This window comes from Taeniopygia guttata, chromosome 5 (assembly GCF_048771995.1).
Source record: "Taeniopygia guttata chromosome 5, bTaeGut7.mat, whole genome shotgun sequence".
Taxonomy (NCBI): domain Eukaryota; kingdom Metazoa; phylum Chordata; class Aves; order Passeriformes; family Estrildidae; genus Taeniopygia; species Taeniopygia guttata.
The window spans coordinates 59,287,623-59,305,616 of NC_133030.1; the positions used below are offsets into that span (position 1 = coordinate 59,287,623).

A 17,994-nucleotide genomic window follows, 5' to 3' on the forward strand; every position below is an offset into this window, starting at 1 on the left:
ATCAAATTCGTTCAATAGGCAGCAAGGGTTGTGTCCAGACTAAAGACAATCTAAACACAGTCCCAATATGTGAAGGAAAAGATGATGACAGTGAAGCCTGGAGTAATCTCAAGCCTACAAGTGAAGAATAGAAAGCAAAATCACGTTTTGCCACATTCAGGAAAGCATAATCAAGAAAACATGCACATTCACATCACAGAATTCAGACACAACTATTTCAAGTCTGCACAAAGCAGCAAGTGAAATTAAACATCTAGTGATAAAGTAGGAAGCAACAAGTTACCCTACGACTGGAGAAGTGCAAATATTTAAGGGAGAAACACTGGAAAAGCTGTAGTCCACTCAGGGTGCAAGGTTTTAGAAATAAAAAGTGTATATAAATATCTAGGTATTAAAAAAACAATTTATAATTACAAGAACATCAAGATTCTCACTTTTTTTCTAAACTACAAGAGAAGAACAGTCTGAGCATCAATGTATTTCCAGCAGAGATGGGAAAACAGAGTTCCTTTACGAGAGGCATTAAGATCTCTGCATTCAATTCTGGCCCCTTCTGCTTGCCAAACACAAATCACACTGGAGCAGGCAAAGGGTAACAAAAACAACAAGAGGGACAGAAAACATTTACATCCCTCAGAAGCAACCTATTACAGGGGACAGAAAAATTTAAGTCAAGAATGTAGGGACAATGACTGTCTATAAGAAGTTTAAGTAAGAAAGTAGAACACCTTTTACCATACATGGAGTAAAGACATTCCAAAACTTGCTTAGAGGAGCTGGAGAGGAAAAGCAACACTTCAACTTTTAGGAGAGGGAGAAATTTATGGACAAGATCATGCAGTTTTTATAATAACCACTGTGTAAAGTTTATTATTATGTTTCAATTGTTGAAAACGAAATTATGAGTGTTTCAAATGTTAAAAAAAGGGAAAAAAAAGGGAAATGTTTCCAGCTCTTCAATGAGTCTGGATTCACACAGGCTTGCCCAGCTTCCAGCAGCCAGCCTCCAGCAGAGCAGGACTGTGGAGCACAGCAAATAGAAGTCCTGGGGGCTTGAGTGGGTACAGGGTATTACAGAGCTGCTTGACAGCATCCCACAGCCCCTGCACAGGCTGTCAGAGCCACTTCCTTGAAGGGAAGGTGGGCTGCTGGCAGAGCTGTTCTCACTGTGACCCCAGAGGCTGCAGCTCCACTGTAAAATAAGACACACAGCCAAAGCTTTGGCAGGTCTCTTCAAGCTCTGAAGCAGAGGATATTGCACAGTGTCAGAGACAGGATAACAGATCAGAGATGGACCCCTAGGGAAATTTCCTTGCCTTTAAAAGGAAGAGGTTCAAACAAACATTTTTCAGATTCCAATCTCCTCCTGTGAAATCCTAGAGCTAAAGAAATCACTCCGAGTTTTGCCACAGACTTCAGGGGAGTGAGGATTTCACCCCTACTGATTTGAAAGCAAGTCCTTAGTGCAACTGGATTACAAATACAAACCCTTGTTATGTCACCCTCTGGGCAGACATTTTCCTTCAAGAACTGATAACAATGTGTATTTTTATGCTGAAAAAATATTTAACAGATTAAACTTTTCTTACAGGAATAAATGCATGGAAGTTTATTTTTAAAGACAAAATGATATGTGAGCCATAATTTAATGAATGAATCTTCAAAGAACCCTGTGTTTTGCATACAGATTATATATACAATATCCCTGATGTTAGTTATCAGCTCTTGAACAAAAGTTTTAATGTTTGTTTCAGCATCTTTCATTTTGATTTTTGCATAAACCAGGCCTGTGTTTTGCCTCAATTTTACAACTCCCTCCTGGGAGCTTCATAATGTCTGAGTCTGGATTCCTTTTTTCCTTCAGATGAGAAAGGAACGATTGTCCTGGTGTAGGAATGAACTTCATCTCTCCTGGATATTGTCCAACGACACTGCCAGCACACATGCCGTGGTGATGTATGAGACACAGGCTCTACTGCCTGCCCCTCTCCTCAAGCCCTTCCCAAAATAAAGCATAACTACATTTCAGCTATCAACTCCAATATTTAAATACAAAGAACTCTACATAGTGCTTTCAGTTTGATTTGTTTTAAGAAAGTACTCCACAAATCCTTTAATTCTTATACAAATGAATAAAAATTGTAGGGGAGAGAAGTTAACTAACCAGTTTTAACTTATTCTTCTGAATGACTTCTTTGTTATCCTTTTGATACAGCTCCATTTTCTTTTTGGTGTTCTCCAAGTCCACATTGTTGGTCAAGTTAAATACTGCATACATATTATAAAGACAGAAAGCAAAAGTATTAGGTCAGCATGCATGACTATGACAAAGAAACACTATTCTTATGCTCTGTATCCCTTCTAGCCAAATATAAACATTGCAGTAACAGAACCTATTTAAACATGCCATATAAAGACAGAGACAATCTGCTAAGTCACTGCACTTCAACAAAAGCCAGCAGAGTTTCTGTAGGTTTACACATCTGTAGGAGATTAAAATTTGAATCTTGAATCCCATTTTGTGACACTGTAATGATACACATGAATAATCATCATACTATTCATAAAACACTGACCTTTCCAAGTAGCAGTTATAGCTAAGAACATGGTGATTCCTGTAAAATTAAATTAGACCAAACACAGGCATATGAAGACAAGGTTGGAAATTAAGTCACTCCATTTCACAGGGAATATCTGATGCACAAAGACTACAGTGACTGAATTCTCAGGTACACAAAAAAAAAAAAAATCACATTACTTGATAACTTAAAAGGCACCAACGTACAATTACCTTTATTATGAGGAATCTGCAGATGCTTACAGATTAATAGGTCAGCTGACATTCTTTTGATGTCTCTCAATGGTGACAGACTATATCTCATGTAATTATGAGCAAGCAGGGTCAGCCAGCAAGCTCCATAGTTTAGCACAACATTCCCAATTATCTACACATGGATATCTCAAGAAATTGAACAGTTTCTATAATCAACAGCTTGAAAGATGTAGATGGTTTGGATGATTTGCAATTTGATACAATGCCTGAGCCCTTCACCTCTAGGTCACTGGTTCACTTGTGGGTCAAGTGAATTCCAACTGAACACCATTATCACTGGGAAGTCTCCTGGTGATCCCCATCCTTAGGGGATGCTGGGCTCATGCCCAGGGCCTTAGAGCTACTGAACAGTGCCAGCACAGAGCACTCAAAGCCTCCAAGAGCTCTGCCACATGCCCACAAGAGCAGCAATGAAATCTGTGCTGCCATTGATAAATCCTCCACAAGAAACAACCATGCAGTGGCCATGCTGCGTCAGACCCTAAAGGGAAGGAGAATCTTGTGGAAACTCCAGCATGGCTCTTGGGAGGTTTTGGTTCAGTTCTCTCTTCCCAGGCTTTTAGGCAACCAGGGCCAAGCCAAGCCTGGGCACAAGCACCACTGCTAGTCATTTGTACCAGTGAGGCTGCTAGAGAGGAACAGAAGGAAGCAGCATGAAGTCTCTTGTTACTCATCAGGGTAACACATCTCAGTTTGGAGAACATCATATCCCTTCTTTCATCCTCCTCACAGGTAATAACGTGGCAGAAAAGAGCACTTAGGAGGATTCCAGGCAAACCAAATGAAAAGCAGCCCAGACTGGCAAACCAGGTGAGAACAGTGAAGGAAACATCAAGACATCAATGGCAGGAGCAAATGGAGGTAAGAAGAAACAGGAAGATCCAAAGTGGTAGAGCTGTGGGATGCAGGTCAGCCCTACAAGCCCCACTCACTGCTGCCAAGGGAGGCATTCCTGCTGTTATGCCTCCCTCCCCAAGCACAGGCCTCATTCTTTCTCCTGCTCTGATTCCAGAACTCCCTTAGATACTCTGCAGTGTCAAGAGAAATCCCCCAGTAACCTGAACCAGCTCAACACGGGGGCTGAGTGCCAGAGAGGGTACCAGGGAAGTAATAAAAGGGTACAGATGGGAATAGGAATACTTTCTTTCCAGGAGTACCAAACCACCACATGATCTTGCTCTTATTAAAAATACTCAATTTCCTCGAACTGCAGCAAAATTGCTCCCCAAGATACAGTTCAGGAACTTCCTAACCTTACCAAAAAAAAAAAAAAACCCACAAACCCTGTATTTATTTTTCCCATTTTCCAAATAATAAGCAGTATCAAGAAGAATAGCACTTCAATTCAGTCTGGCTCCTGAACCAGCTGAACTCATCCAGCCCCACCCCACCATCCTCAGTTCAGAGGGAAGCTCTAAGATGGCTGAGTTTGTGCTTTAAGAATTTCAGAATCAACACCTGAGTTGAAATTTTTGAATTTTGCTACTGTTCCTGGGCAGACCACTGGGCCTCTGTACTGGAGGTCTCCCACTGTTAAGAATCAGGAAAAGGGAAATAAAGGTTCCCTTCTACACACCACATGTTGTATCTCCACACTATAGCTTCAGGCAACACTCCTCCCTGAGGTCTTGATCTCATCCCAGCTGGGGCCTCTGGGCACTGCCATAGCCCAAACAAGCCATTTAAAGTTCAGCTCCTTGGTTTTTGGAAGCAAGCTACAGATCCTAAATGTTTTGGGGTTTTTTTCCCTCTCCAAAAGGCATAATATTTTCCCATTTCATGTTGTGACAAACACACACTTTTTGGTTGTAGCAACTTCTCCTTAGTAAAACATTATTTTAGTCTAAATATTTAGTATATTAATGGTGATCTGACAGCCAAATTTCCAGCCTACAGTTGCCCACTGACAAGAAGTTTTAATATTTGACTATTAGGGAAGAGAAGAAGTGTCATATGAAACTGCTGGCACACAATCAGCCCAGGGCTCTGCAGTGACAGCAGCTGCATGGCAATGTCAGCACTTCCTACAACTTAAATCCACACAGCAGCTCTCTAAACTCTTCAATGACGACACAAGAAAGAAATAGCCCATGAGCCATGCTGTGCTAGCAGGATGCCCAGATGCCACCTTCAGGTGCATGAGGAGATGCCAAATTGCCTTTAGGTCCTGAACATCATGAATATTTCTCTAAAAATAAATGTAGCTATAAGCTGATGAGCTCTGTTTTGCAATTACTGCTGTTTGAAACCTTCAGGGGTTTTTAGGTTGTTTTTTTGGGGTTTTTTTTTGCTTCTTTCTCAGTTATCTTTAATAGGTTCAACTGGTCACAATTTGGTCAGTAAAACAAGAAGCTTAAGATTCAAAACTCATACTGGGGAAAAACAGGCATGTTTTAATCACTTGTAGATGCCTACCTTTATTGAGAACTGCTTATAAAAATGGGTGTGTTTTGGTATTTTAAAGGAAGTAACATTTCTATCTGAAAAAATCTATTTCTGCATCAATGTTTGGGAAATTTTCAGCAGCCACATGCATAGGCACCCTAAAAACCCACTGCTCTGCTCATGGTGGAAGTGTTTATCCCCCCTTGTTTTCCTGCTGTGGCTGGAACCAAACCACAGCCACAACCCTCTCAGCAGTCAGATCTGCTCACACCATGCTGACTCTGCTCTGCCCATTTTATCCTGCTTTGTCACTCAAGGATATTGTAGGACACCAGCAATCAGAGATTCTAACTTCCAGCCCCCTCAACAGCCACAGGAAATTTGTCCCAGAGAATACTGATCTATAGCCATTGATGAGAAGCATTATCCTGCTCCTGAACACCTCCTCCTCAACACTGACTTGTCCACATTTCAAAAGTGGAAACACTTAAGACATTTTATTGCAAGACTGGAAACAGTGTAAAAGAGTGTTTATAAGTGTAAAAAAAAAAAGGGCAAAACAATGGAAAGTGTAACAGTGTAACCTGGATCTGCCTCCATCAACTTCAGTGTCAACAACTGCCTTTTAGTGCATGAAAACAGCATCTTCCCTCCTACAATAAACACCTACCAGCAAAACAAGCTGCTCTTTGACCCTGCATGGCTACCAGTGGCCAGCCAGCCAGCCAAAACATCTTTCAACATATTTCCTAATAAATTTTTCATGAGCTTCAAACGTCTTTTCATCAATATTTATAGAATACAAATTCTTGCCATTGTAGCCTCACAATACAGCTGACAAGTCTGCTTTGCAAGGGGCACTAGGGCACAAAAAAAAAAAAATTAAGATATTATTTCCCTCTCTTGTCCTTTGCCCCCTCCACAAGTTACTTGGCATTTAAAACCCAACAATTATAAAACCAAATAACACAGCTGCTAACACTCAACATACAAATTTTAACATAGGACTATGCAGCACTTTTTTATTTGGCCTGCTTTGAGTTTTGCCAGAAATTTATTTTAAATATACTTCATCACTCCAAAAAAAATTATAGAACTAGAAAAACGAGAAAGAGTTAAAAATCTCAACTCATATGCTACACCTACCCTGAAAAAATATTGGTGTAGATCTGAATATGAGTGGCAAAGCAGATGGCTGGTTTGAAAAGGTTTCAAAGAGAAGACAGACTTATTTTTGTCCATGTTGAAATATAGCATAAGCCGATATGAGAGGCCTGAAGCCCTTCAGGGAAAAGAAACAGAAGCTGTTTTGTATGCAACAATTATTTATCTACTTATCCATCTCACATTGGTTGGTTTATAAAATGACTTGCCTTGAGACATCTGTTAAGTATAACAGGAAGACTATTGTGTTTTTGTGAAACATTTCATTCTATTTAGGTGAAACTACCAAGTTCTGAAATTCAGCCTCTACAGGGACTTTCTCTGTTTTTCAAAACAACAACGGTCATTATACAATTCTACAACAAATGGAAAAATATTTCCCTTGTTATAAAAAAGAAAATGAGACCAAAATTTTAATTAAATGGCACAATAATTTTTCCAGAGACATAGCAGTATGAATGAATATCACTGCATTGCAGGACTAAGTCCCTCAAAATCTCCCTGTTTCAGATTAAGACTGAAAATTATTAGCATTAGTTCATTATAAACAATATTCCTCCCATCCTACTACAAACAACTCCTAAATTATCATCTCCCTAAAACCCCAGACTGGGAATGGCAGAGTGCTACAGAAGGAGACACAACCTCACCCTCAGTCTGCCTGGGATGTCCCACGCTACTGTGGCAGCTTCCCTTGGTGCTTTTGATGCCTGACCCCTAAAAGGGGTAGGAGTGGAGCGAAAGGAAGAAAAGAATTTCACAGGTCCCTTCCAACCAACATTTCTGGGATTATAACAAAATAATCCTCAGAAACAAAAGAAAACCCACAGTTAAGCCAGAAAAGTCTAGTTAGGTATCAATGATTATTTCTATTTATCCTCAGCAGTTTTTTACGGAATCAATAACTTTTCCAGAAGAGCTGTAAATAGCAATGAATGACTGAAATCACTCAGCCTCATCACTCTAAGAAAGACCATTTTGGCTGGAACAGTGTGATGACTCAAACAGATCTTTGATAAAGCTGCCCAGTTTCCAGTTGGGTTATTGCCTGTGTCAGGACCAGCAACACCATCCTCGAGAATACACACACAGAGGGGGGAAAAAAACCAAACCACAAAACAATAAACAGCACAACCCACAAGTGATCACAGATAGCAAAACCCTTTCTATCCAAGGATCACTTGTCAGATAAGTGTTATGAGAGGCAGCCGGTATTGCATAAAGTCCTAGAGGATCAGGGAGACACAGGAATACACAAATACCAGCAGCCTCCTTCGGAGCTGAATGCTTTTTAAAAAGCAGCAATTACCCATAACCATTGTGCTGCGGTAATGACTGGGGGCCTCACTCAGGTACCAGCAGAAGGTGCCAGGCACACGCTGGGAGGTGGGTCCTGCTCCAAGAGCTTTCACACAGGGCTTGAAAAATGGCCAGAGATACTCTGGGGAAGAAGAAATACTTGGGGGAAGTAGAAAGAGCAAGCTTTACAGAATGCAACTTGTAGCAACACTCCAAGGTTTAACCAGATCCCTCTTCCCTATGGGCACAGACCTGACTCAGATAGACGTTGTCCACACCTTTTCCAAAGGCAGGTTTTAACCCTTTCACTTTATTTTTATTCCTAGTGGTAATGACAACAAACTGTGTTTACAATGTTCTCAAATTGTCCAACTTATTTTTCTTTTGGGGAGAACTCACTTTAAAATGTGGTTTTTATTTAAAGCCTTGTTTAACACATTTTAGCCCAAAGCATTATTCAGTGGCTGCACTCTAAACCACTTCAAAAACCTGTTTTTTATAATAGAAATCTTAAAAGGTGACTACCCTAATGTTTGTCTGACCTTCCCACACACACACATGCTGCTGCACCATCCAACTCTTCTATTTCAATAGGAAAAGTCTGTAGGCAAAAACAGCTGATATGAATGGGGTAAATGTGTTTCAAATGAGGTCAGCAATTGCTGTGTCTCATTCCATGGCTAGTTTTGGAGCTGACCTACCTGGAATATTTGGAAAATCTATCAGAATCAGGGTCATGTGAAATACACCTATACAGGAGGATGTTACATTTTGTCTGCGCTAAGCAACTACTTCATTTAAATCCCTACAACAACTCCAGAAACAAAACCTTCCAGCAAAGAATAAAAAAGCAAAAGGTAAAGCTGCACTTTGACCCTCTCAGAGAAAAACTGAAAGTTTAGGGCATGAGGAGAGGGGAAACCTTCCCAACCACCACCAGCTACTGCAAGTCTGCTGAATACTGGCTCCACAAGGCAAAGCTGCCCTGCACATCCTTTCTTTTCCATCTTGCAGCCCAGTTTTCCACATGAGCAAGCAAGCAGGGAGTTCAGAGACACACAAAAATGAAATAACTCCTCTCAGCAGTAAAGTGTGCAATTATTACACAGAGTCAATGACTTTTAACACACTGTTCAGTCACACCATTCACAACATGCACTGGAAATTCCCCACTGCCAGGTGGGGAATTCTGCCCAGGACCACAGCAGGGATGGGATTGGGGACAAATGTGCAATGGGCTTTGTCACCAGGGAGAGCAAACAGGGCTTGAACTCTTGCCTAAAGTGGTGTTTTTGAATCTAACCTGTCCTTTGGGATCTGTCTGGAGTTGGGAAATCAAAAATTAACTCACTGACAGTGAAAATTAAGAGTCTTCTGACTGCACCCCTTCTTTCCTCTCATCACCCTGGCTGTCACAAGAACAAACTAGGATGCAGCTGGACTTCAAATTTTAGATCTTCCTCTCAGGTAACTAACTCCAATTCCTAAAAACTCTATAAGGCTTCTTCACTATGCATTTGCAGGGCTAAAACAATTATTGGCCAAATCACTATTTTTCATAAGGTTATTAAGACCAGCCAGGTTTCTGCTGCTTCTAAAACCAAGTTCCCAGTACAGGATTTGGAACCATTTGCAATGTAACCACCTAATCTCAAGAGCTGTAAAATCATAACATCCTGCACAAATTCAGACAATTTCAGGCAAAACTTCAACTCCCTTGTTACAGATGTTGAAAAGTCCTGCAACAGCAGCTAAGTGGGAAACTGTATTTAATGCTACATGAAAAAAAAGCAGTTTTCCTTCCCATGAGCACACAGATTCTTCCAGGATCCTCTGGCTATTCTTTCTATTCATTCCCTCCTTCTCCCATACCATTCCAAAAAATATACAAACAAAGCTACACCCACATCATCTCTTCCAGATATCTGGACCCATGTAAGTGTGACTGGTGTTTCCCAGTCACACAATTTGGCTTCCCAGCCTTAGCCTCCTGATCCAACAAAAACATGATACATTGCTCACAGCAGTAAGTGTATTGGATACATTTCTACAAGACACCACAGTGCAAAAAAGGAGCAAGGTCTCCTTTGAGAAAAATGAAGGAAAAGTGTCATCTCCGTGGTTTCCTTCAAATCACATTTATTGCCCCTCCTGCAAGCTCTAAGTCACCTCTTCTTCCTCCAGGTCAAAAAAAAAGAAAAGGCTCAGAAGCTCATAAAAACCAAGAACAAACCATTTAGGAATCGCTTCTTTGAACACATCCTTGTTTTTCTAAGCAAAACCCATCACTCCACCATAAATCACAAGTCACCCTAACTAAGAAGAAAATAAACTCTGTTGATAACATTGTCCCTTCCCCGAAGGGCAAAGTTCTGCTTCAGCTAATCCAAAGAGAAAGAAATCAGCGTCTGTTCCTAAACCTTCTCCTTCTGCACAGAAACATGAAATGCTACCACAGTGGTATGTAAGGTCATCAGCTTCAAAGCTGCTTCAACTACTGTACTTGCAGAAGCAAAAATGATGAAAGACACCATATGGCTTCTGTCATGGTAGATAAAGCTAATGGAGGGATATAATGAAAATTTCAATTTCTCCTCTCTTTGTTTAATCTTTGCCAGTGCAGCATTGACAGTCCCCTGCAAGCCTTTTTTTTCCCAGCTTGCTTCCTCTTTGGATTGTATTTTTTTCTCTGGCAGATAAAATGTTTTACTTAACAATGTCATATGGTTCAGCAAATATGATTAAATCCAGAAAAAAAAGTAATTAGATAAAAATCTGGTACTATGATAAACCATATTACAGAAACTGAACTTAGACATTCTCATAGGCAGCTGACTCAGAAGATAAAAGCTTATGGTCTCATAAGCACAGCACATCAAAAATTCAAGCATTAAGACTTACCAATTTCTTCTATTTCTTCCAAGAAATCATTATATTCATCTAGAGTGGGAAAGTCTTCCTCTCTTTTATTGTATCTTTGAGAGAAGAAAAAAGTATTTATAAAACACAAAAAGATGCAATTTTCATTCAACAAGGCTTTTGCTGCAAGCTTATTAAGCACTGATCTAGTTTTATCTACTATGTGTTTTGTGACTCCCAAACTGACCAGAATCTTTAATGGGAGACAGAAGTGCCTGCTCCAAAGGAAAGGAGGCAGCCTGGAAGAAATCTGTGCTATCTTTGCCTGTTGTTTGCCAGTTCCTTTTCCAGGGTTACAGGTAAACATGAGCACAGAGGCCAAGACAGAGTAACTCTCAGCCAGCCTCTTAACAAAGGCAGAGACAACAGCAACACCCACAGAAAAAAAGCTTTTCTAGAACAATCAGAAAAGAGTTTGGCTTTGTGCCAACAACAAAAAGCATATGTCAGCAGCAAACTGAAAATGCTACACAATTATCTTATTTCATATCAATACATCATTCCAGCACTCATATTCACCTCTTCAGAGCTGGAGAAAGTAAAAAAGATGAAGGGACAATTGGCTTAGAACATGAACAGCTTTTGAAAGTGAAGACAAGCAGACTTTCTTCCCCAGAATATATAAAGCTGAGCTTCTGCTTGATCTGTGGACCGTGACATCCAGGAATATAAAAATCCCAAGAATTGAGGCCATACTCCAATCTGGGGGCATTTTTTCTGCCTCCTCAAAACTAATGTGACAAACCCAAGTAAGCCAAGCATTTTCCAACATTTTCTCTTCTAACTAAACTTTATTCAATGTTTATTGACTTATTCCAGTTTGACTTCTGTTAACTTCAATAGACATTAAAATCCAACATCAAAATTATCACTGCTTTCCACATCAGCATCTTGGTATTCAGTGGCACAGGTTCCCCACATCTCAGCAAGATCATATGATTCATTTACTATTGTATCAAGTTTTAGATAAAGGCTGACAAGCTTATAATTTACCTGTTCGTTCACTTAGGCACACATAATTCTCTCTGGATCGTTACATTCATCAGATTTTCTTCTATCAAAACACCAACTGGCTCCCATATTTTCCTTATAAAATGCTGCTTACTGGTCACAAGGAGCGAGATGCAATCTCACACCTCATTTATCTCAATTTCAAGAGCTTTCAAATCTGCATGAAACACTGGTAACACCAGGCTTGTAAGGAACCATTTCCACTAATAATTGCTGTGTGAAGCAAAAAACAATGTGAACTCTTTTGCCCATTTTGATTTTGAAGGGAACTGGCCTTCAACTCTCAGAACAGGTCCCCAGGGAACAAAACAATCAAGGTCCTGTTTCTTGCTCTACTGCCATGTTCATCCCCTCAATATCTAATCATCTCCATTTTGGTGCCAAGTCTTTGCCAAAGAAGGCCACAAAGAAACACTCAACAATTTCTAATGTTAAGCAGGAATCCCTCAAGGCTAAATTGAGAATTCAGCTCTCAATTGTTGCACAAAATCAGATTCTCTGAAATCCCTTCATGATAAATGGAGCCAAGTTTTATGGTTTGCCACTTAAATAAAAAAAAAGAAAAATCTCCTCTGTACTACTGAATAAGTTATTTTTTTTTTTAAATTTTGATCCATGAAAGACATCTACTCTCTGTTCTTTTAAATGGTAACACTCACATTTTCAGCACTTTCTTCCGGATTTCCACTTCCTTGTCGACAGCAGGATCCTCAAAGAGCTGCACCCTGAAGTTGCTTTTCCTCAGGGGTGTGTCACACTCATGGCAGTTCCCAGCTCCTCTCACAAACAGCAGCTCCACACAGCTCTCACATCTGTGGAAGAAAAGGGTGCAAAGGCACACAGGAATTGAATCACAGGACTGTGCCCCCTTTTTGCTGTTTGCACAGCACTTCTCCCCTGATTTCACTCTTTCTGCAGCACCCACCAGAGGCAGGAGGCCAGAGCTCTCCCCCCTGCCTGAGCAGAACAGGCTCAGCAGCACAAACACATGGATTCTCCCTGCCCAAACATCTCCAGCTCTTTGCTGGGACCAAGCATTAATCCAAACAAAATGATGGGGTCTAGATCAAGGAGAAGATGTTTATTGTCATCAGCAAACCCATTTCACATGGACCAGTCTGCAATATCCTTATTTACTTTAAGCACCACCCCGCTGCACAAAAAACCCTGTCTGTTTTCTTGATGCTGCAGTGCAAGGAGAACTCAATCCAAGCATGGACACAAATCTTGCCTGCAGACTTCCAAGCATCTGCCAGTCCTGTCACAGAGGAACTGCTGCAACAAACCTAAGTTAAACTCCAGCCCAGCAAAACTAAAAGAATCAAAACTATTTCAGTCAGCAACCAGCTTTATGCAGCTCTCCTGTGCCTTCTGGTAATACTTTTTAACTTATATATAAAATAAACTTTACAAAGGCTGCATAGAAATAAACCAAAAATACCTTTCTGGTTTTATTTCTTTTGACCTAATGGAAGACATCAGATTTTAACAAGATACTTGCTGACCAGTCAGTTGGCATTTAACAAAGGCAGAACACACAACAAGAAAGCTGATTTTAAGAAAAAAGTACTTGGGTAGTAATAATGTGCAAATTTCTAGCAGAGGACAACACCTGCTGCAGTCATTTCCTACTGCTGGGGAGGCAAAGGGGAGCCTATTTATAGCTTTGCTATATTGAAGCCAAAACAGTTGTACATTAAGGGCAAAGCCATGTTTTACCTTCACAAACCCAGCACAAAAGCTAAACAAAGTAAGAGAAACAACACTGACATGGTTGAGAAAGATCTTAAACAAAACTTTCACACTGCTGACCTATCCCAAACTAAACTGGTTCCAGTCCTTACAGAGGCAGAGATAAGGAGAGCCAGCCAGTTTTACCCAGCTTCTGTTGTCAAGATTAGAAAGTGGAAAACAAACATAATTGTATCTCACAATTAAAAAAAAAAAAAGCTTTTTTTTTTTGTTGCTAACACATGGAGATCTACAGCTTCAGCCTGCAACTTGCATAGCAGCTGCCAATGTCAAAGAGCAAATATTGAATTTACTTGGGCATTTTTCTGCTCCAGAATTCCTTTAGTTAGAAAACAAACTGTATTTATAAATACAAATTTTCTGGGTAGGGAACAATTAAACTTCATTAGCACACTAAGCCTGAAATTTAGAAGCTGCTGGAACATGGACTCAAAAAATAATGAGAAATGAATATAATGTACATAATGGAAGCAATTTATGTCCCCACTACAGGAGGGCCAAGAGTAAATGCAAGAGAGCAGGCAAGGCAGGGAAAAGGTTTTCTCCTTCCTCTCCCAACCTGTCTGTGCATGCAGGAGCCCAACATAAGGACAGCTTCACTGGCTCTATTCTGGCAGCTCGTGCTGTTTGTGCCTCTCAACACAGCAGCCAAAGCACAGAAAAGTCCCTGACTCCTTTTTCCTAAGTTATAGAATAGGGAGTAAAGAGACAGAACTCGGCAGGTGGATCCAAGTGCAGGTGTTTGTATTGTTTTGTTATCACAGTATTGCCTAAGGACCAACAGAAAAGGGGTTCCATGTGCAGGATATTATTCACAGACAGTAGCACCTGAAACTACTTCACTCCCCACTTCCCTTAATCAAAGACACTTCAAGTTTGCACAGGACTTGACTATGGAAAAAAGCCCTCCTTGCAAAAGCACTTCATACAAGTGCTTCAATGCCTTCCCCAACTGAAAGCAGTTTCTAAGGCTGCAAAATAGCTTTCCATACATAAAAAGATGAGTCAACACCTCACTATGGGAATCCCACATCAGGTGATTGCATTCTCACTCACTCATGCACATCCACCCTTATATTTATTTGGAGATAATTCCTTCTGAATTCAAAGGGGGCTGTATGGGACGAGTCAAGGGCAGAGCTGGACTCGGCCCATATCCTGCCTCCTCTGCCATCTCCAGACAGATTTAATACACACAGATCCCAAGCTTCCTGCCAAACAGATCTGTCATCCTTGCCCCCACAAACAGCAGCCACTCTGCCACCAATGGCAATGTTGGTCACACACTTCCATCTGATTCTTGAGGAAGGGAAAAAAGCCATTTTCCCAACCCTGCTCCAAGGAATTCCCTTCGGTTTTGTGCAGATCACTAATGTCAGAGCATGTGTCATCACCACGAAGGCCCACAGCTACAAAGGTGGATTTAATGAATTTGCTCACATCTTGAAATAAAGATTTTAAAATGTGACTTGAAAAAAATTATCTTGCACTGTAAAATTTAAAAATATATTTCTTTTTCACTTGGATTATTTTTAGCTGGTTATTAAATATATGTAGCAATTTCTGTGACTTCACCAGAGTCACAGAAACTCATTCAATAGCACAGAGGGACACCCCAACACCACAGCTGGTATTAGAGAGCTCCTCATAGCACACAAACCACATAATTTCAGGAGAGCCTTCCATTTCTTCCCAAGTCCAACTCTTCCCCACTGGCCTTACTGTAAGAACAGCTGCCTGTGGAAGCAGGACACCATTCTGTACATCTTTCAAGCCAACACATTATATGTGGCTTTCTCCAAATGAGCAAAGCACCAAAGCACCTGCTTAACTCACCTTCAAATCAGGGCCAAAATAGACAGCACTGTGTTTTCTTAAATGAGAAGCCTTAAAGAGGCAAATTTGCATTTGCATGTGTATTATGTATGCAGGTATGCTATATATATAAACTAATGATGACAAATGTTCTTATTTTTAAAAATACCATCCATACATTTGTTCAATTCTGAGTTTGTCTGGAGACTACAGCTTCACATGAGAGCTAAACAAACATTGTGATGTTGCTGCTTCCCTTCACACCGAGGTTGCACAGCCTCTGCAATCTGTATTCTACTTCACACACTCACTAAAACATTTCCTTTTGGAGTTTGTATCTTGAGAACATGTGATCAGGATGAAGATATGAACAGAAAATGCCCAAGAACTTACACATGGACATACAACAGGGACAACTATCAGTAATGCCAACCAGGAACAATAAAGTCTCTTGGTCTTTGACACCAATAAACATTAGAATGGCTCATTTTCATTTCATCCACAGTTGTTTTATCTGTTGCTCTTCTCTTCAACCCCCATGAAATATTAAACAAAAGGCCCAGCCTCTGAGCAGTCTAGAACACCACATTTTTGGGAGAAGCAAACAATAAAACATCTAAAAACAGCACTACAGGCCCTCATGTTCAAGGACTTCAGGATCGTACTAAAAATGCTTTTGGTACACTGCAGAAAACAAGCAGAGGTTCCTCCCCAGAAAGCTGTTAAGATATTTATCAACTAAATTACACTGACTGGGAACTGAGTGTTTGTTTTGGACAGAGTGTCTTCAAAGGGTACAGGATTTGTGCCCAATCCTGCATTCCTCACATATGCACACATTCACTTCATGCAGGGATGATGGCAGACAAGGAATCAACCCCTCTGGGACACTGAAAGATGAAAATGGCTCACAACATTAGCAGAGCTTGATAGTGCTGCTCACTTTTTTAGCTCAGCTGGCAAGGGAGCAAACAAAACAGATTAAAGGAACAGCTATTTTCACCAGCAGGAACACAAGATATTCTCTTAAAAATTTAGATTCTGCTGAGCATTACAAAAATTTGCAGAACTTTAGATATGCAGCCATTAATCATTTCAGTAAAAAAAAAATGTATGGCTTTTGCTGTTGACTAAGAGTATTACAGAATGAGTTACTACCCTTCTTTACAAAGTCTATTTTTAGTAGATAGACTCATTAAACAGTATCAAATACTTACAATTTCTAAGCCTCTCTTTCTTCAGCTTTTTATAACCAAGATGTTTCTGTTATTTAAAGTAACAAAACAAATTATCCTCTCTACTATGGAAGAAACAGTTTTGATTAAAAAATAATAATACAGTCTTCAATACATAGCCAAGACTTGAGCCACAAACAAGAGGAGTGGAAAGAATCAGCAAAAATGATGTGTTTTCACTTGTTCCTCAATTTTGATGTCAGAGGGAAATTTACTTATAGAAGTAGAATGACTTGATTTATGGGGAAGGAATATTAAAAAACAGAAAACACACACATGAGAAAGCTTACAGAATGGCACCTAGTTTTTTAAATCAAAGATGCTTCTAGAAACATTCCTGGGCTTCTTGGATTAGACAATTTGATATTCTCAAGCAGTGATTCTTGAACTGAGGCAAGAACAGCCCAGTCTGGGGAGAGAAGCTGTCAAACCTGTTTATTTCACAGCCTTCAGTACATTTAACAAGTCACAGTGGTTTCTGCTATGTAGCCAAGAGCTCATCCACCATTTGCAGCTGGCCACTGCAGCTTTATTTTCTGGGCTGATGGCCTCAGACACAGCCTAGAAGGCAGGTTCTTCCTGGAGTCTCCAGCAACCATGACTTCTGTGATGCAAAAGAGTCAAAAGAACCCAGCTAAAGCCATTTTTTCATGTTACAGGATAAGGACCAGAAGTAGAGGAAAGAGAAGCATGACTCCAGTGACATCAAGTGCTTCTGAGAGCCTCAGAATAACGGAGCTTAAGAGATCAATAGGGAGTTCGGGATAAAAATCAGTCTTTTCCTTTTCACACCTCAGCTTCAGGAATCCATAAATCCTTATTCAAGTATTTGCAGTAGCTGCTGCCTATGTTTTTTGGGCCATCTCTTCCCTGCCAAATACAAGAGGGAGTTGGGAGAAGGTGATACCAATTACTCTCTCTCCCCGTTCTGTCCAGATTCTGTTAAGCTCTACCAGTGGGGATTTTGCTGTCCTTACCTTGTGAGGAGACAACTTCAGAATGCTCTCAAAACCTTATTTGGCCAAAAAACCCATACAATGTGTCTTGTCTTCAACTAGTAAATAAACAGGTCTCACAGGCAGCCCACGTGCCATGCAGAGACTACAGCTCATCATGGCAATAGGACATAGCTTTCAGGCAGGAAGCACAGCTCTATCAGATTCAGATGGGAAGTGCTCAATTCAGATGAGAATTTTGAGGGTTTAAACACTGTTGATAAGCTATCTGCAGTTTCCTTCTCTTCAGCCCAGTCACACACATTGTGACACAAAATCTCGGAGATTGCTTCGCTAACATTTCATTTTTTTCAAAAGTATCAGGACTCCAGAGAGCTGATCTGAACTCTCTCCTTTAAGCAACAAAGCAAAAGCAAAAAGAGACTCTGGTGCTCTGCCTATATCTGTGTTATGTCAATTCTCAGCATCATCTGCCAAGCTTCTGAGAACACAATCCTCCTTCTAGACTGTTTATATCTTTTGGGAAAAGGATGCACGCACATCACTTCTGTTTCATTTTTGTTTTGTCAGACAGTTTCTGCTCCATATTGCAGCAAAGAGGAGGTTAAATGAGCCCAGACATCTC

General features: G+C 40.4%; 1 protein-coding gene across 1 annotated transcript in view; it reads right to left on the bottom strand.

Moving 5' to 3' along the window:
* MNAT1 (MNAT1 component of CDK activating kinase) overlaps nt 1-17,994 on the bottom strand; it is a 116,996-nt gene that overhangs the window by 70,421 nt on the left and 28,581 nt on the right. The window contains exons 2-4 of the mRNA XM_002200599.7: nt 12,271-12,423; nt 10,583-10,656; nt 2,165-2,268 (exon numbers count right to left, since the gene is read on the bottom strand). Of these exons, the coding sequence (XP_002200635.1) occupies nt 2,165-2,268; nt 10,583-10,656; nt 12,271-12,423 (331 nt within the window). The remainder of the gene's footprint in view (nt 1-2,164; nt 2,269-10,582; nt 10,657-12,270; nt 12,424-17,994) is intronic.